The 20,849-nt window shown below is 41.0% G+C and overlaps 1 protein-coding gene across 1 annotated transcript in view; it reads left to right on the forward strand.

Moving 5' to 3' along the window:
- The first annotated feature begins 528 nt into the window (after nucleotides 1–528).
- SCAMP1 (secretory carrier membrane protein 1) overlaps nucleotides 529–20,849 on the forward strand; it is a 96,041-nt gene continuing 75,720 nt past the window's right edge. The window contains exon 1 of the mRNA XM_004613142.2: nucleotides 529–780. Coding sequence (XP_004613199.1) covers nucleotides 724–780 — 57 coding nt within the window. The 5' untranslated portion in view covers nucleotides 529–723. The remainder of the gene's footprint in view (nucleotides 781–20,849) is intronic.

The following is a 20,849-nucleotide window of genomic DNA, read 5'->3' on the forward strand; positions in this document are numbered from 1 at the left end:
GTCCAGGATTTGGCCGCAACGTGGAGCCGCAGGGACCGGAAGAAGGGAGTCTGGGATTCCCAGGTGGGCTCAGCAGAGTGCGGATGTCCGTAGCTGCCCCACTCACCACTCACTCTGGCCCTTAAACCCGAGTGCGGGTGGGGGTGTGCGGGGGGCGGAGCTTCCCGGGTCCCATCGCCCCGCCCCGGAAGCGAGTTCCCCGGCCACGCCCAGCTCAGGTGTGCGGCCCGCACGGGCGCGGGGCGTGCGAGTCAGTTCTGAGCACAAACACCACACCCCCTCCCTTAGTTACACGAGGTCAGCAAGCGCCGATTTCAAAAACCGATGACGGCATAAACCAGCTCAGCCTGCGGGGGGGTGGGGGGGTGGAGGGAGGGGGGGTCTCTGAGGTGTCCTGGCCGCGGAGGCCGCTTCACCTCCGCTCCGTGCGCTCCCTCCGCTCCCTCCGCCCCGGCGCGGTGGTCGGTAAAGCCCGGCGCGCTGGATCCGGAGCGGGGGGAGCGGCTCGGCGAGCGCGAGCGGCGACGCGGGCCGGGAGCCCGGCGCACCGGGCATGCTCAGTGGCGCGGCCGGCTGGGTGGCCCCGCGAGCTGCACCCGGATCTGCTCGGCGGCGGCGGCGGCGGCGACGGCGGCGGCGACGTGAGCGCGCAGGGGGGCGGCGGCCTCGCCTCGTCTCTCTCTCTGCGCCTGGGTCGGCTGGGTGACGCCGCGCGCCAGAGAGATGTCGGATTTCGACAGTAACCCCTTTGCGGATCCCGATCTGAACAACCCCTTCAAGGTGAGCGGCGTCGCCCATCCTGGGCCGGGTGTTGGAGGAGACAAGTTCCCTGCGCGCCCACCGCGCCCGCCACTGGGGCCGGGGGCCGGGGGCCGCCGCACCCTTGTTTATTTTTTGGTGATGGGGGTGGTGGTGGTGGTGGTGATGGTGATGGTCACAGCCCGGGTCCCCGCTTCACGCGGCGGGGGAGGTCGGGATGGAACCTCGTCGGCTCCGGCCGCCCCCTCCCCCCTCGCGCCGCCTGCAGGGGCGGGTCGTGCCCTGGACGCGGAGCGGGGCTCGTGCGCCGGGAGGGCTGCAGGGCCGCCTCTCTCGGGAGCGGGCCGAGCGAGCAGTCGGGGCAGGTGGAGTTGTCACCTGCCCGGCAAGTGTGTCTGGCCCGGCCTGGGCGGGGGCCAGGAGGCGGCGGCGGCCCGGCGCTCGGGAGAGGTGGGGGGTGCTGTGCAAGCCCTCGGTGGGGTTGTCATGGGGACCCGAGGAGGCGGCGGCGGAGAGCTGCACCGGGTGATTGGCAGAGGTGTGTTGGAGAGGTGAGGCTACCGCGCCGGCTGCGATAAAACCACCACCACCCGAAGAGGTTGTTTTTATTATTTAAGATTTGTGTTGCGCCCACACACCAGGAGCGGCGCTGCCGCTCTCCCCCTCCAAGTAGGCTGAGGGTAGTGCTTACCCGAGCCCGAGTTAAAAATAAATAAACACACCTGGAAAACAATGGTGCACGTGGACGACCATCTTCCTCCTCGACTGCGCTCGGGAAGGTAAACGCTGGGATCTTTTCCAAGCGCCCCGTGCGTCACCGCGGTTCCGGGCTGTGCGAGGATCCCCTTTCCCACTCTTTTCCTTCTTGACCTTATCAGCCCCAGCCACGGAAGTGCTTGGCACAGAAACGGGCGAAGCTGGCCGCTAGGAAGTTCATTGTCTGCCCTGCAGTTCGCGCCGCATCGCTGTAAATTTCGCTTTCCAAAGTGCGCGGGGGTTCTTAACTTGCGGCGGTTGCTAACACGTGTAATTTGTTTCCAACTGTTGAAGTTGTTTCTTAATTTCCTCCGGATTAGTGCAGTGGTAACTTTTTGTTGGCAGGCAGGCGAAGTGCAGTAGTAATCTTGTAGTTTGTGGTCACAGGTATGTCCCTGGCTTGGCCTGCCTGCCTTTCTTTCTTTCTTTCTTTCTTTCTTTCTTTCTTTCTTTCTTTCTTTCTTTCTTTCTTTCTTTCTTTCTTTCTTTCTTTCTTTCTTTCTTTCTTTCTTTCTTTCTTTCTTTCTTTCTTTCTTTCTTTCTTTCTTTCTTTCTTTCTTTCTTTCTTTCTTTCTTTCTTTCTTTCTTTCTTTCTTTCTTTCTTTCTTTCCTTCTTTCTCATATAATCCTGAAAGAGGATCAACGTCCCAGTTTAGAGTACTACCCTGGTAGTTCCATGGAGAAAATGATTCTAGTTATGGACACCTTGACCCACTCTGGAGAAATGGAGACTAGATCCAGCCACTATTCCGTTGCCCCTAATATCACTTAAAAAATTGTTAGTTACCTTGGAACTTTTAGGATTTTACAAATGGTAGCACTTTGAGAATTTTTTTTTCTCTTAGGAATTTAGTATTTTATGCTGTTGAAAATCAGATCGTTCTTAAATCATAGATATTCTTAAAGAGCTATTTCATAATTTGGCTAATGAGTGTTATTTTAAACTGTCTTAAAGGTATTGTCATGAATAACCTGTTAATATTTCCTAACTTAGGTAGTTATATTTTGCAATTTAGATAGTTCGTTGGTGCTGCTTACTCTACATTTGGCAGTTTGATTATTTGCTATTTGATTATTCCATTTCATGGCTCATTGCATGTAGCTGGTTCTCTTTATTAGGGACACCATCTCCACCCAGACTAGCTCTATTGTGAGATCTAATGTTGCCATGACACTTTCCTCTGTGCCATGCATAAAGTCAGCGTGGAAAATACAAACCCAGTAGTAGTTTTATTGTAGTGTTAAGTTATAAAACTTTTGTTCTTTATAAATGGATGTGCGCAAAGGTCAGTGATGATATTCAAGTTCATACAATGCTTTATTTAGGGGATGGCTAAGTTAGGTCTGCAGACAGCTTGGAACACACTTTCCTGTTTGTGGTCTTTGTTTTTGATGACTGTGACAGTACTGAGTGTCTTCCATTATGCCCTGCTGCCCTTCTTCATCCCAGAGTAACTTTCAGATCTGTATCTTTGTCTCTTCTTTCTGCTCTTGACTTCTTTTGTGTAAATTTATTTTTATGAAATAGCATTTCTGAACCCCTCTAAAATGTTTAAAAGTTACCAGATTCATTTTTATGTTATACAATGAACGTTTTTCTTTTTAAATCTGTCATTTTCAGTATTTTATTTTATTCTTTGGTTTTGGAGCCTTACCTGTAGAGCTTACTCGTGGCTCTGCACTCAGGGATCACTGCTGGCAAGGGCTCTGGGGACCATATTGGGTGCTGGGGAGAAAAAACAGGTAGGCCCCGCACAAGGCAAACACTCGGCTATACTGATGCTCTGGCCTCATCTTCAGTATTTTAAACATTTCCATTTTTAAAAATAAAATTCATATTAAAATCTATGCAAGGCAGGTACTTAGCTATCTCCACTATCTCCCCAACCCTCTATAATGTGATTTTAAAGCTAGAAAGAAGGGTCTGGAAAGAGTATAGTGGGTAAGGTGCTTGTTTTGTGTGTGGCCTATCTGGGTTTGATCCTCAACACCTCATATTGTCCCCTCAGCATACCAGGAGTGATCCCTAAGACCAGAACAAGGAGTAAACCCTGAGCACAGCTGGGTTTGACATACCATTCCCCAAAGTAAATAAAAAAAACTAGAGAGAGAAAAAATAATTTCCTACAGTAAACATTTATTGAATTATTCTTATATCTCCCTTATTTTTTATGTTAATTCAATAGATACTGAAAACATCTCTAAAGGAGATGTTTTTATTAGTCTAATAAAAGACATAAAAGGAGAGTTCAGAAACCAGTGTAGAAGATTAATATGGGCTCTTGTAGTCTGAGTAAGCATGTGTAAGAACCAGAATGAGTGCAGTTTATTCAAAGGAGGGGAAAACTAGGCGTATAGAAAATTAATACACTTGAATGTATTACAGTTGATTGGTTGGATTAGAAAAATCCATTTTGAAGATACCATTTAATTAAAAAATGGAATCAATTTCAAAGATGGAAAGAAAAATATCTTGAAATTCTTTTAGTCAGGTCTCATTTAGTGACTGAAAAAGACGCATCCTAGAGAGATTTTTGTCTTTATAAGGCATCCTGCTTCTAAATCAAAACAACAATGAAACATCATCTCACACCACAGAGACTGGCACACATTCAAAAGAACAAAAGCAACCAGTGCTGGCGTGGATGTGGGGGAAAAGGGACGCTCCTTCACTGTTGGTGGGAATGCCGACTGGTCCAGCCTTTCTGGAAAACAGTATGGACAGTCCTTCAAAAACTAGAAATTGAGCTTCCATATGACCCCGCAATACCACTTCTGGGAATATATCCCGAGGATGCACGAGAGCACAGTAGAAATGACATTTGTACCTATATATTCATTGCAGCACTGTTCACAATAGCCAAAATATGGAAACAACCCGAGTGCCCTAAAACAGATGACTGGTTAAAGAAACTTTGGTACATCTATGCAATGGAATACTATGCAGCTGTTAGGAGAGATGAGGTCATGAAATTTGCTTATAAATGGATAGATATGGAAAGTATCATGCTAAGTGAAATGAGTCAGAAAGAGAGGGATAGACATAGAGGGACTCTACTCATTTGTGGAGTGTAGGGCAGCATCACATGAGGCTGACACCCAAGGACAGTAGATTCAAGGGCCGGGGGGATTGCCCCATAGCTGAAAGACTGCTTCATGAGCAGAGGGGAGAAGGAAGATGGAATACAGAAGGGATCACTAAGAAAATGATGGCTGGAGGAACCAGTTGGGATGGGAGATGCATGCTGAAAGTAGATGATGGTCCAGGCATGATGACCTCTCAGTGTCTGTGTTGCAAGCTATAATGCCCAAAAGGAGAGAGAGAGTATGGGGAATATTGTCTGCCATAGAGGCAGGGGGAGGGTGGGAAAGGTGGGATATACCCGGGTTATTGGTAATGGGGAATGTGCACTGGTGGAGGGATGGGTGTTTGATCATTGTGAGATTGTAACCCAAACATGAAAGCTTGTAACTGTCTCACGGTGATTCAATAAAATTAAAAAAAAAAAAAAAGACATCCTCTTTCTTTCATGCCCATGAATGTAGTGCAGAATGGCCCTCAGAATTTAGCTTTTCTAATTTCCAATCTGTTGCTTTGGTATTATCTGTATTTCTTGTTTGACTCTAGAGTTCTTTCTGACTCTAGAGTTCTTGTTTTGTATTTAGTTATTGGACTTTTGGCTCTCATGGAGACTAAGCAGAGGGTAAGGTTTTACTATGGAGAGATAGTATAGTGGTTATAGCATTAACCTTGCATGAGGTTGACTCTGGTTTGATTCCTGGCTCCATATATAATCTCCTACTAACCACCAGAAGTGATGCTGAGGACTGCTGGCTGTGGTCCAAACTTCCTGCCCTCTTAACCCCCCTGCCCAATTTTTTCGGGGACTTAATATTAGTGCATTGTTCAGTATAAATGATCCTCTCTAATTAAATGAAAACAGAACCCTTCCTTAGATTCTAGCTTTGTTCCTAACCTGCTGTGAGACCTTAGAAAATGATTTAGCATACCTGTACCTCAGTGTACTATTCTTTAAAATAGGGTGATAGTGCTTTCTTTATGTGATTCCAGATGAATATACATTTAGGGTGTAATAAGCTTAATATGTGCAGGCTGCAATTAGGTAGTAATTGTATTAATAATAATTCAGGAAATTATTTACAGCCATATATTTAAATTTTGTTTGTTTTATTAAAGCAGGTTGGTTTAATAAAACCAACTTCCGTTTATAAAGTTACTCACAGTTGAGTTTTAGGCATCACAAATCATGAATCACGAAATCCCGTTAATTGTCGATTTCTCAAGCGAGCTCAGTAACCTCTCCATTCGTCCTTTCCCTGAGATCTTAGAAGTGTCTCTCGACTCGGCCCTCCCAAAGATGTCACACTGGAGGCTCTTACAGGGTTGGGAATGAGATCCAGCTTGTTACTGGATTTAGCATATGAATACACCATGGGAAGCTTGCAAGGCTGTCCCATGTGGGCAGGAAACTCTCAGAAGCTTGCCAGTTTCTCCCAGAGAGAGAAGTAGGATAAAATATCTAGTGGCCGTGAAGCGTCCATGTGCTTCTGGAAGCTTGCTTTTAAGTCTCTCTGGATGTTGGCCGTTGATGGGATTACACACACCTGGGTTCCTCTGCCAGTACCTTCATGCATGAGGCCTGTCCGATTGTGTGGAGAGGGGCCTCGAGCATGGCTGTATCTAGGTTCTGGTGGTCTTCGGCCGCCGGGAGCTCTGCTCGGGGTGGGGAGGGAAGCTGGAGCCCATCCCCTCTGAGGGACCCCGGGGAAGACAGGCGTTGCGGGCAAGAGTTTTAGGCATACAGCATTAGAACCACCACCCACTTCCCTCTATAGTATTCTTACCAATTGAAACTCATGGTCCTTGTGAGCAATGGGAATGCTAGTAGTAGGGCATAGTTGAGTACTCTGGAGTCCTCCAAAGAGAGGCAAAATAATCAAAGGTAAAAAGTGATTTGTCTTATTAGGCCATCCTGCCTAACTAGACTCAGGTTGTCTGAATTCTAGTGCTTTGTTTAGTACAAATGCATCCTGTCTAATTTAAAAAAAAGTCACAAAAATCTAGTATAGTGACTATCTTTTTGTGGCCTCAAAACTTATGGCCCTGTATATATTTTTAAAAATGGCTTACAGTTCAGCATTTTCGTGTATGATATCCTTCAAGTTGCAGTAATTTTCAGTAGTATTTGAGTGTTGAAAGCCTTATCTTTATAAACGTGACCCATAATTATGGATGTTATTCATTTTGTTGCCATTTATGACCATTTGATGTCACTACTCCCTTGTGCATTTAAAATTTAAGATGAGCTGGAGAGAGAGTACAGGAGTTCAGGTGCCTCTTGCATTTGGCTGACCATCGTTTGATCTCCGGTACCAGATGATGAACTCCTAAGTGACCCTTGAGTACTGCCAGGTGGGGGACCCCACCCCCTCCTGATAAAAATACAAGTTCTTTGGCAGAAAGATAATACAGGGGTTAAGACACTTGTCTTACATGTATCAGGTCACTGTTCAATCCTCTGCACTGCATGGTCCCCTGAGCTTGAATCAGGAGCTACTCCTGAGCACAGCCCGAGTAGCCCCTGAGAACCTCTGGGTATCAGCCTACCTCTAATAAAATTTAAAACGGGAAACTGGTAGCAATAGACAAGACTAGAGGACTTCCTCTTTGGTAGACTAACTTTATCTTTCACTCTTAACCTAACTTTCACTAACATTATGATAGTGGAGAATGGTATTTAATATTCACTCATTGGCATAAGTTCCTGCTCTCTTTTTCTTAGGTTGATATTTTTAAAATGCGTATTATTGAGCTGCTGCTGATAATTCATCAAGTTTAGATTTACTGTTACATCACTGTCACAGTCATCTATTGCCGTGTAACAAATAATCAAAGTATAGTGGCTCAAAGAGTTGTTTGCTCACTGTTTTGTTCTTTGTACTAGATTTAGCTTTGTTTTGGCAGCGTTCTTGCTGGGAGTTGTCCATGTGATGCCAGTCACCTGACAGGTTGGTGTTTCAGGAGAACCTCTCAAATATCTGGAGGTTACCTGGAGCAGTCAGGTGGGGTGGCAGTAGCATGTACACAATTTCCAATAGGAGTCATTCAGTCTTTTTACATAGTGACAGCAGTGTCCCAAGAGGGTAGGAGTTGAAGTTAAAGGTTGCTTGAGTTATTTTACTTCTGCTACAGAGGCAGCCTGAATTTACAAAATGGAGTAGGGGAGGATTCAGTTCTATTTATTCATAGTAGAATATTTCCATTTTGTAGCTGATTCTGGAGCTGAAAAGCTGGTTGGATATGAGTCATGAGACTGGTGCAGACTGGTCAGTAAATCCTATCCTCCAAGTAGGGCAGGCCGGGAGGGAGGCAGGCAGCAGTGGCGCGTGGGTCGCCAGTCTGAACACCAGTCAGGCTTATGTTGTCGGGGGTAGTGAGAGTTTGGGTGATGAGTGTTTCTTGACTATGGCCCATCTATTATCTGGAAGTCTTTCCCCAATCTATTTTCCTTCTGAGTTTGGTTCCACTTTCCGAGAAATCTGCTTCTGTTAGGGCGCTTGCTTGCCTTGTGCTTGGCCTACCTGGCTCTGATACCTAACACCCCATTTGGTCCTCTGAGCCCACCAGGAGTGATCCCTGAGTGAAGGGCCAGGAGGAAGCCCTGAGCACCCCTGGGTATGGTCCTAAATGAAAAAAAGAAAGAAATGATTCCTGTTTGCAGCTGAGTAGCATTTTCAGTTAGCTTCCTGTTAATAAAAGTTGGGAGTGAAGAGTCTTCAATTTTGAAAGGTATGTTCCTTTTAGCAGAGGCTGTTACAGATCTTGTAACGATTTCTTGTTAAACTAATTATGACTTACATCATTCCTTAAAACACATTGGAATTCTTTTTGAGACATGCATCTTTAAGGCAGAGTGTCAGAGTGAGTGGATAGGCATTATTACGATATTTAGCAAACTTTCTGTCTGGCTTGAATAGCTCTGCTGGCCAGTGAAAGCTCTCAGGCAGGGAGCTTCTCTTCCTGTGGTTGGGGGAGATTTCTCAACTGTTAAGAGAACAACATTCAACATTTGGATATGAAAATGCCTTTTATTTTAGTCCCATGCCTTTTCAATCAAGATGATGCAGAGTGTGGAAAATAAAATTGAAAGTGAACAGTTCTTGTGCTAATATTACCAAAAGTTCAGAGTATAATATTAAATAGTGCTAAATGCAAATCAAGAAAATGCATTTGGTATTTTCTTAGTCTGAATCAGAAATGTCATATATTTTCTGAAAAAAATATATATTGGATGAATGAGATAATGGCCAGTTCTTGAAAGTGAATGTGCACTATTCTGTTCTTGTCTGTTCCACAGGTGTTGTCTTCAGGTACAAATGCATATTGGAAGAGTAGTTTGAGCAAAGTAGGTTGTGGTCAAAGAAGTAGTCAGGATGGCCATGGATCTGGAGTCAAGTCTTAGGAAAGATAATTTAAGTTTCAATTGGTCAGTGAGGTTAGTCTATAGACAGCTGAAGGGAAATTTGAGATATTCAGACACTTGAAGGAATCTTTGTCGATTGAGTGAGCAAACCTGTTCTTTAGAGAAAAATAACTCAAAGATAATGGCAAAGTGAGCATGAAAGTAGATTATGTCTTTTAACAACAAATTTTTTTTTCACACATGTTGGAATAGAGTGACAGTACTATATTTGTGTGAAGTGCCCTAGCACTTGAAGGAATTGAAGCAGAATTTGGATGATCTCTCCAAGTTGCTAAGATAACCTTTGTGTTTTGAAGGTTTTTCTTCTTTGAAGCTCAGTGTAACTTCTTATACTTGTGTAGACCATTTTGAGAATGCATATATTTTCTCATGTTCTAGTATAGTGGACATGGGTTGAATTGTCTCCGCTAGAAAGCTAACTTGTTGGGGGCTGTTGTGTCCTCAGCTCCAGCTTTTGCTCAAGGAACTTTCGAAGATGATTGCTCACACGAAGATGACTGTCTTCTGTGGAAAGACCCGTGCTGGCCTGGCCTCAGTTGACTTAGTCTCAAGGCTGATTGCACATGGAAAGCCAGTTTCAATTTACCAGAAATATGTACAATTACTTGATCCATATTTTTTTCTTCAAAAGGAAAATTGTAAGTTAATGAAAGTATTTTCTCAGGGATCTGAACTAGAAGCACTGAGAATTCAGATGATCTTGGTGGAGTAACCATAGAAAGGTCTAAGGAAGGAGCTAAATTACTTCATTCCAAGAATCACTGGAATGATGACCATTTTCTTGAGAAAATGATGATCATTTTCTGGATTTTAATCTTTTATTTTAGCTGCTCTTGAACTGCAAGAGGATGTGCATGCTTTGAAGAATTTTCTTTGAAACCTGTTGTATTTCTGTGTCTTATTTTTAAAATACTCTTTCCCAGCAATTTAGGAGACCCAAGTTTTTCTTTTAACCGGAATCACTAAAAACTGAAAGAAGACTGAGAGATATTTTCTTTCCAAAATCATGACAGTTAAACTTTAACTAAATATAAATATGATTGAATATAAACTTTATATAACTTAAGTAGGTCTAATTAATAGATCATAGATTGATATGATAGAATTAGACCAATATGAGAAGAGCAGAAAAGTAATGCAGATCCAAATATTATAAGATGTTTTTAAAGCACGTGGAAAATTTCTCCACATACCAATAGGTGTGGTGGTTAGATGGATTAGCCTTTGTGCCAAATGTCCTTCCTGTTTCCATTCTGCTTTATTTCATAGGACAGTGTTCTGATTTCACATAGTAGTGGTATGAAACCATTGTAGACCTGTGTGCAGAGAATAATTCAGTAATCGCCTCCTCAGATTTTGGTTTTGGTGCTTTTAAGAATCATAGATGATATGTTGATTTTTTTGTTTGTTTTTAATTGTGAGTTACTTCTGTTAGAAACACTCATGTAAAAGATTTGTCTGAGCAGCTAAATAAAAACCTGACTATGCCTCGGAGTGGAACTGATCGGGCACATGGTAACTCTGTGTGGAGTCTTGGAGGAACTTGCAGGCTTTCCCACAGTGACTACCATTTTACATTTCCACCAGCAGGATATGAGAGTTATATTTTATTTTGTCTGTATCCTTGTCAGCACTCAAAATTGTCTGTTTTTGATTCTTGCCATCTTAGTGTGTGTGAAGTATCTCATTGTGGTTTTGATTTGCTCAGGCCTTGTCCTGATGTTTATATAATGTTGAACTTTTTTTTATGTGCTTGCTGGCTATTTATAAATCCTTGGAGAAATAACTATTCTCTAAATAACTATTTAGGTTCTTTGTTTTAAAAATTGATGATGGTTATTTTTGTGGTTGGGCACATCCATCGGAACTCAGAGCTTACTCCTGGCTCTACACAGGCTCAGGGTTACTCCTGATAGGCTTGGGAAACCACATCTGGTCTTGGGGATTGAACACAGACTAGCTGCATGCGAGGCAGGCATCCTGCCTGCTATACTCTCTCTCCAGCCAATTTATTATTTTGTTGTTGTGGGGACTATACCTATCCACACTGGTGGGGAAACCAGGACCACGTTAGGCAGTGATGCTAAAAATAACTTGTGAAAATATATACTTTCTCTAAGAAAATCCTTCATATTTCATACTAAATGGCTTCTGAATACTACGTAAGTATCTCCTGAGTATGTATATTAACTTCTCTGTATTCCATAATTACCAGTTAGGGGCTGGAGAGATAGTATAGTAGAGTGGGCAGAGCTGGGTTTGATCCCTGTCACCCCATATTGTCTGCTGACCACTACCAAAAGTGATTGTGGAGCACAGTGCCAGGAGTTATCCCTGAGTACCCAGGAGTTATCCTTGAGCATTGCTGGGTGCATGTGTCCCTCAAAACAAAACAAAATTGCTGGAGTTAGTGTTAAAATTCAGTACTTCTCAACCTTTTTCTGGCTGTGAACCCTTTCTGACCACATTTCCATTTTGTGGTCCCTTTCCCAGGCAACACCCATTTACATGTTTTCATCTGTGGCCCTTGTGGAGTATCTTGGGGGCTTACTACAGGGGGTCAGATGGCCCCTGTTTGAGGACTTCTGTTTTATTTTTATTTATTTATTTATTTATTTTTAATTCTTTTATTGATTCACCATGTGGAAAGTTACAAAGCTTTCAGGTTTAAGGACTTCTGTTTTAACTGCTTCCAAACCACTGCTTGTTTCTTCATTTGGAGGTGGGGGGTTAGGTGTGAGCTATTTTTGGTTCTGTGCTCTGGAGTCATGCCTAATGGTGCTCAAGGGACCATATGTGTTGCTGGGGATATGAATTAGGGTTGTGACCACCACAGCTATCAGCACGGCAAACGCCTTCCTTCTTGTACTACCTCTCCAGCTTCTACTTTAATATTTAAAGCAAAGCTGTAAAATAATGGACTTTCTTTGGCTTATTTTTAGAAAATAACTATAAACATGCTATCAAGATTTCTAGTGTAATACTTTTCCTTTTTCTTAGAAGAAACTTTTTATTTTATAGGATATAGATCTTTCGTAAGCAAAAAATATTAGACCCTCTTAAATTATTAAAGCAAGGAGTAAATGTAGAATAAAAAGTGGTGTGCATTTTTAAATACTGAGAATTAGATCAAACTAGAAAGCAAGGTATTCACAGTATTCTAATCATTTTTACTTGGTTGATGATAGAAGGAAAAGACATCTGAATGCAAGTGATTTAGCATATGTAGCTATTGAAAGTTTTTGCTTTTCATACAAAGCCAAAACAGTGTCTACTATAGAAGCATGCAGTACCAGAGTTTGTACCCCCTTCCCCTGAAGGGAAAATAAGTAGTGGTAGAATTTTGGAAAATACTCTCATAGTGACTAGAAGTTCTCTGATGGTGTTTTGGTACATTTGGAATATTTGGAGAGAAATTTGATGAGAAATTAAAGTGTTAGATCACAAAAAGACCCCAGAAATATTTGCCAGGTGTGACTAGGGTCTTGTTTATAAAAATGCTGAATTTTTATCATTTAGCAGTTTTCCTAGAGTTGATGATGCTTATCCTGGGTTGATTTAGTCGGCTTTGTGGTTTTATTTATGACCTAGTATGCCAAATCTCAATTTGTCATAATGTTTAGCAAGTTGCTTACGAGTCCTTGGCATATTGTAAAATGCAAATAAAATGTCCCTAATCTCTAAAAGAAGTGTATTACGTGCTTCTTCTACTTGATTACTTTCTTATGGAAAATGTTTACATATAAGCTTCAAAGAAACTTAATTGCCATCTACAGTTGAATTCAAAAGAATATGTTACATAAATTGTATCTATTTATATAAGCATTCCTAACACCTGGTGTTAGGGGGATTAGAGGAAGGATTAAGGTAAATTACAGAAGTTTGTTTTTCACCAGTAGAGGGGATTGGATAAAAATAGGGTGTCTCTACAATGGAATATTATACAGCAGCAAGAAAAGGTGAAATCTTGTAAATCTACCACAAGTGTGTTTGGGGCAGAGGGTAGGTACAATATCGAAGGGACCAGTACAACAATGAGACTTAGAAATGGTCACGCTGGACAAGAACTGAGTGTTAAAAGTAAGTAAAGGGATACACATGATAACCTTTAAGTATCCGTATTGCAAACCACAGTGCCCAAAAGGGGATCGGAGGAGATGGGGTAGAGGCCCTGCCATAGAGGCAGGCTGGGGAGGGGGGTGAAGGGACGGAAACTGGAGACACTGGTGCTGGGATATGTACACTGGTGGAGGAATGGGTGTTGGGATGCTGTATGGCTGAAACCTAATCATGAACAGCTTTGTAAAGATCTATCCTACAATTATTCAATAAAAAAGTCTTAAAAAAATAAACAAAAAGGGGGCTGGAGCAATAGCACAGCAGGTAGGGCATTTGCCTGGCACGCGGCCGGCCCGGATTCGATTCCCAGCATCCCATATGGTCCCCCAGTACCGCTGGGAGTAATTCCTGAGTGCAGAGCCAGGAGTAACCCCTGTCCATCGCTGGGTGTGACCCAAAAAGCAAAAAAAAAAAAAAAAAAAAACCCACCAGAAAACAAACAAAAAAACCCCAAAAAAACCACACACACACACACACACACACACACACGAAAGAAAAGAAAAAAAAACAAAGAAAAGGTGAAACAATACAGATTGCTACAACGTGGATGGAACTGGAGGGAATCACAAGATGAAAAACAAGCCAGAGGGAGAAAGACAAAATACCAGCTATATCACTTATTTGTCTATAAAGTAACAAGACAAGGGAATGGACAATATTGAATGATGACAAACATTTGGCCTTGGATCACAGAACTCAGATTACCAGGAGATACAGGGAGGTGAGGGAAGGAAGAGGTGAAATAGAAGTAGTATAAGGACAATGGTTGTAGAGTTTTGGACATTTTGTAGGTGATGAAGATGAAGAAGTTTTACACTTTAAAACCATAAACATAAAGAATAATTTTTAAAAAATGTTTATTCTAGAACCAGACTGCCGACTTTTCTTTTCTACCATTTGCTCAATGACCTTGGGCAGAATACTGAATTTTTTTCTGCCTTCGGTATATATATTATTTTTATTTTTTAAAACATTTCTTACAGTTCTAGCTTTTCTTTTGAATCAATTCAGAAATGGGAAGATGGGAAGCTCTTAAAATAACAGCTAAAGGAAATAAACAGTGGTGCAAGATTATCTTTGATTACACCATGTGATTATTCTCCTTTATTTTATCTCTAAATTGCCAGTGTTTTTTTTTAAGCAGACACTAATTTTTATTAACTTTTAAACTTTTTGATATTAACAGAAATAGTAACAAGGACAAAACATACAAATTACTGGTTGTCTTACAAAGCATAGGGATTTGGGAAGCTATTATATGCAACACAACTTGAATCGAGGGTAATAATAAGGAGAGCTCATTTTATTTTTATGACATTACCTTATGATGTAAATTTTGTTTAAATGCTGCAGAGTCGTACATTTGGTTTAATGTTGGTGATTTTTGAAGAGGAAATGTAGTGTTTTTATTTTATTCTATAACTTTTAAAGTCATGATTACTTTTTGAGATTATAGGTAGCTAGCAGGAGCTGAATCCCCGGTGTCACAATTGAAAATTTGAACATAATCACCCACTCTTCCTGAATTTATTGTGGCAGAGAATGCTTAGATTTGATGGGACTAGAATTTTAAGTATTGTCCTGGGGAGCTTAACCACCATTTAGAATTTGTTTCAAAAGAAAATGTTCAGTGAACTATAATACATGTACTGGAAGAAGGAAAACACATGTTCAGAAGTTGCCTTTATACAGCAAGAATCCACCTTTAAAAAAGATTGGTTTTTTAAAACAAATTTAAATAGTCTTTGCCACAGTGACAAGTGTTATGGTATTTAGTGTTATATTAAAGGAGACTAATAATTAATTTTGGTACAGGATAATAGAAACTTTTAAATCTAAATCTCTTGATGATTTTCTGAAAACAGGATATTTATTTGAGGAGACCCTGTTCTCCTTTCCCTAGTATATTTAGTATATCCCTTGTATATTTAGTATACTCATTTGTAAGTCATGGAAGGTGATTGAACTTCCGGGTCAGTTGAACAGACCTGGTCAAATAATTTCTCTTTACTATGACCAGTCTTTTTCTATCTTTAGACTTCATTGCATTCACATTGGAGCATCTAACTCCCTGAGCTATTCAGTTTCCTAAATTTCAGGGGGGGAAAATGGAAGTTTAGTGTAATTGGTTGCTAAAATAAAGTTTCTAATTTGTAAGTCCTCAGACTTTGGTGTTAGGGTAGTTCCTGATTGCAAATTCCCATCCCATTTCTTTATGTTTCTTTCTAATGACCAATTCTCTTTATTTAAAATAAAGATATTAAGTGAGTTGACATTTAGATCTTAAGAACAAAAGGGATTTAAAATTGGTTGTAGTAATTCAAGAAATACATCTGTTTGTCTTTATTTGAAATCAACTTTGAGGTATTATTTGTAGATGAAACACTTCACCAATTTAAAATAATTTAGTGTATTCACAGTTTCTCAACAATATTTTCTAATTTCAGAACATTTTTATCAACCCCGCCAAAAAGACCCCATACCTTTTTTTTTTTCTTTTTGGGTCACACCCGGTGATGCACAGGGGTCACTCCTGGCTCTGCACTCAGGAATTATCCCTGGCGGTGCTCAGGGGACCATATGGGATGCTGGGAATCAAACCCGGGTCGGCCGTGTGCAAGGCCCTACCTGCTGTGCTCCAGCCCCAAGACCCCATACCTTTTAGCAGCCATTCTCCATTTCCTTCCAGCCCTACTAATTCTTAGGTATTTTCAGTATGATTGCCAAATAAATGCCATAGTCTACGTATAGTCCTTTATGAAGATTTTTGACATAGTTTATTCAAGGTCCATCAGTATCATAGTATGTAACAGGGATTTCTTTCTCTGGCCAAATTATTGTCCATTGTATGAATTTATTGTATTTTACTTGTGTATTCATCTGTCACTGTCATTGCTCATTGATTTGCTCAAGCGGGCACTAGTAACGTCTCCATTGTGAGATTTGTTGTTACTGTTTTTGGCATATCGAATACGTCACGAGTAGCTTGCCAGGCTCTGCCGTATGGGCGAGATACTCTCGGTAGCTTACCGGGCTCTCCATGTGATATAATTTTGGATTGTTCCCACTTTTAGGGTCTTAGGAGTAATGCCACTCTGAGTGTGCAAATTTTATACTAAATCTTTACTTTTTTGGTTATTTCTTAGGAGGGGACTAACTAGGTCCTATGGTAGCTGCTAAATTGTTTTTCGAAATGACTGTGCGATTTCACGTTGCCACGACAGCTTATAAGAGTTCTACTGTTTTTTGTTTTTTTGTTTTTTGGCTTTTTGGGTCACACTGGCTCAGGTTAGACCTGGCTCTGCACTCAGGAATCACTCCTGGCGGTGCTCGGGGGACCATATGGGATGCTGGGCCCCGAACCCGGGTCGGCCGTATGCAGGGCAAACACCCTATCCACTGTACTGTCGCTCTGGCCCCTCTAATTGTTTTCATATCCTTACTAACGTTTGTCTTTTTTTCTTCATTGATAAGTTTTTAAGTGCTTGGTACCATTGTATAAGCATTGTAACTGAACATCTGTATATATTTACTAACTAGAGTACAATCACCACTCAGTTTTGTTTCCATCCATCACTATGCAGTTGACCCTCTAGCTTTCTAATTCACACCTACACTTGCAACCTTTGTTTTGTTTCTTTTCCTTCCATGTCATCCTGTTTTTATCTTTCTCTATCTTTTTGTCACAGTGCCGTCCAGGGTTTATCTGTGTGTTGAAAATGGCAAGATTTGATGCTTCATACAACTGTGTGAGAGAGTGTGTGTATAGACACACCTATACATGGACGCATCACATTCTTAGGTTGGCTACTGCAAATCATCTTGCAGTGAGTATAAGGGCTCATGTGCACATATCTTTTCAAATTAGTGTTTTCTCATTTGGATACCCCAGAGTGGAGTGTCTGGCTCATATGATGATTTCTAGTCATAACTTACAGAAGTCTTTGTACTGTTCTTTTGTGGAGGCTGTGCCAGTTGCCATTCCCACCAATCACAACAAAGAATTCACTGTTCTTCACATCTTCTGTTGCTTATATTTTTGTTACAATTGCCATTCTAGTAGGTTTATCTTTTTTGACTATAGCCATTCTAGCAGCCATTGTGAAGTGGTATCATTATTGTTTTTGTTGCTTATTGATCCTGGTAGCCTTTCTTACTAGGTTTTAATTTGCATTTCCTTGATAATCTAGTGTGTTGAGCATCTTTTCACGTGCTGTCTATGTATTTTCTTTTGAGACCTGTATTCTTCATTCTTATTGGTCCCTTGCTATTTTTTTAAAGAGCAGGTATTGGGTCACATTCGGCAATGCTGAGGGGTTACTTCTAGCTCTGCGCTCAGAAATCACTTCTGATGGTGCTGGGGGGACCATACAGGATGCCAGGGATCGAACCCAGGTTGGCTGCATGCAAAGAAAATACCCTGTCTGCTGTACTATCGCTCTGGCCCCAGATCCTTTGCTGTTTTTTTTTTTTATTGATTCTAAGTTCTTTATTTTACATGCAGGTCATAAGACGTATGATTTCACATTTTTTTTTTCTAAATATGGGGCTTTTTTTTTTTTTTAAAAAAGTACTTTCTTGATGGTGTACTTCACAGTGATAAATTTTTTAGTGAGAGACATAATACAGTAGCAGATTGACTACCACTGAAGCCGGTTCCCAAACAGTGCTTAAGGTGTGAGGGTTTTTTTTGTTTGTTTGTTTTGTTTCTGGGCCACACCTGAATGATGCTCAGAGACTACTCTTGGTGGTTCAGGGGACTGTATGGGGTGTAGAAGAGCATATCTGGGTTTGCCTCATGCACAGCAAGTGCCCCACCTGCTGCTCTGTTGTCTCTGTAGCCCCTGAAGTATGGTTTGTTTCTTAAACTTTCAAATTGTCTGTCTTCTGATGCCTACTTAAGAAGTAAAATACCTTGAGTGTGATGGCCTCAGGTGTAGCTAATTTACTGAAGACTGATTTGGATCCATAGTGAATCCCTCTTAGGTTTGAATAAAACTTTGACAACTCATGCCATGAATATCAAATTTTTAAAAATTATGACCTACTAATTTTTTCTTCTAGTAATTAGTAAGCACTTTTTACAGTGCTTACTAATTACTAGAATTTTTCTAAATACATAGCAGATTTTTCTAAATACATAGCACTGTCATCCCATTGTTCATTGATTTGCTCAAGCGGGCACCAGTAATGTTTCCATTGTAAGACTTGTTACTGTTTCTGGCATATCGAATACGCCACGGGTGGTTTGCCAGGCCCTGCCATGCGGGTGAGATACTCTCTGTAGCTTGCTGGGTTCTCCTAGAGGGACAGGAATCAAACCCAGGTCAGCCTCATGCAAGGCAAACACTCTACCTGCTGTGCTATCAGGCAAAAACATATAAACAAACAAAAACCAAAAACACACCCCTACTCTCTCACATTTTCTTCTAAAATCTACTGAGTGACATACGGAGATTACTAATACTTTCAATTACTATCACTTCTGATATCCTGATAGTTCTTCACTAACTCATAGTTTAGAGCAAGAGAGATAATAATAGAAAGAGTTAAGACATTACTTACTGTCTGCCACCCCCACCCTCACCCCTTACTCTGAGGACAGAGCCAGGACTAAGCGCTGATCGCTACTGGGTGTGGTCCCCAAACCAATGACACTACAATTTTATAGCTTAATTCTAAAATCCTAGGGTTGGAGCTCATGCTTTGCGTACATGCAGGAGATCTGGGTCCAATTCCTGGCTCAGCATATGGTTTTCTGAGCAGCACCAGGAAGGACCACTAGGTAGTCAGGAGTGGACCTGAACACTGCTGGAATACTGTCCCACTGTCCCTTAAACCTTAAAATACCCTTATACCTAAATACATACTATTTTATATTTTACAGTCTTGCCCCACACCATACTTTTTTTTGGGTGGGGTCTCATAAGTGGGGCGTGGTGGCCGCTCCCAGTAGTTCTCTGCCAGACGAGTAACTGTTTAATGCAAGGGATTTGGTGCCACTCAGGCCTATTGATGCCAGGGGGGTACTTTTGCTACCCTGGAGGCTCTGGGCTCTTCTAGGTGCCACACCTGGCAGTGCCCAGGGGACTGAATAGGTGGTGCTAAGGATCAGACATGTTGGCCACATGCAAAGCTACCTTATGACAACACTTCTACTTCTCTTAGACCCTTTCTGAGATATTTAATGATTTCTCTTAATGCCTTCTTAAAAAATTATTGCAGCATTTAGGAACTCCTACTCTGAAAAACTGAGTCTTATAAGTGAAATTCATGGTATTAAATGCATATATTCACAATTCTGAAAGCATAAATAGGAAAAAAATCATAAACTACTTAAGTTTTGTTTAAGCAAATTAATTTTTCTAGGGCATAATAATATTAAGTGGAGCTATTGAATGTTTTACGTTTTGGGTAGTAATGCAGTCTTAAATTTAGCTTTTTTTTTCTTTTGAAAAAAGGTTTTTTTAAAAAAAATAATTAATTAATTTTTGCTTTTTGGGTCATGCCTGGCAATGCACAGGGGTTACTCCTGGCTCTGCACTGAGGAATCTCCTCTGGCGGTGCTCAGAGGACCATATGGGATGCTGGGAATTGAACCCGGGTCGGCTGCGTGCAAGGCAAACGCACTACCGCTGTACTATTGCTCCAGCCTCCCTTTTTGAGAAAGTGTTTTAAACATAATTAAAAAATTTTTTTTCTGCTAACAACTGTGATATTATGAGATTTGAATCCTGACTCTGTCTTTACCTACATGTGTTGGAGAAGTTATGGAAAAGGAGGAAGAGCAGTTGGGAATTCCTTAGATATGCACATTCTCAGGTCCTGCCCAGACCTACTGGGTCAAACTCTGGAGCGGACTGTAGCCGTCTGGGTTTATTACAGTCTAAAGCACACCGAAGTTTGAGACAAAGCCTCCAAATACTAGCGAGTGTTCAGTGTAATTTACAAATGCTGTTACATGAATTATGTAGTTAATTTTGTTGATATCATATTTGCATTTTGCATTTACAATCAAGATGAGTAGAGTAAGTTACTCAAAATTTTTGTTTTAGTTTTTTATATGAAAACATGATGGTAAATGAATAGGTGTAGATTGTATTTGATACTTGGAAAATAGTCCAGGGATTGTCCAGGATCCTGTGGGAATATAAACTACAGTCAAGTGGAGATCATGGAATGGAATAAAACAAGTAAAAGGAATTTGATTTTGAATGCTCTAGATCATGTTTCTTGGGTGATATTAGCCTCTGATACAACTTGTGGGGAGGGTTTCTGTTTTTGCTTAAAGGAGGTAGATTGGGGGAAAGGAGGGATGCTAAAAATGAGTTTGGGAACCTCTGCTCTAGATGTTGGTGCTTTTACATGACATTGATTTGTTATGCCTTACTTTAGGCTTTGAAAAGGAAAACTAATTGAAGTATATTGTAACAAAGGAGACTGAATTCTGGAGCTTGAAGGAAGAATGTGGGGTTATTAACGCACGTATCTTCTAAAAGTTGTGTTTGAGAGTAGAAGGAAATGTTATTTTTGCATATATTTAAATTTTTATTTTTATATTTAATGAACATTTTGTAACTTTTTCTACATGTATTTTTTTTTAATGTATGCTATTTATTCAGCCATTGATTAAGCTGATTGAATTGGGCATGAACTCCTCATTACTTTTTTTTTCAAAAAAGTGTTTTAATTGAATATCCTTGAGATAGA

The sequence above is a fragment of the Sorex araneus genome, chromosome 1 (genome assembly GCF_027595985.1).
Source record: "Sorex araneus isolate mSorAra2 chromosome 1, mSorAra2.pri, whole genome shotgun sequence".
In the NCBI taxonomy this organism is placed as follows: Eukaryota; Metazoa; Chordata; class Mammalia; order Eulipotyphla; family Soricidae; genus Sorex; species Sorex araneus.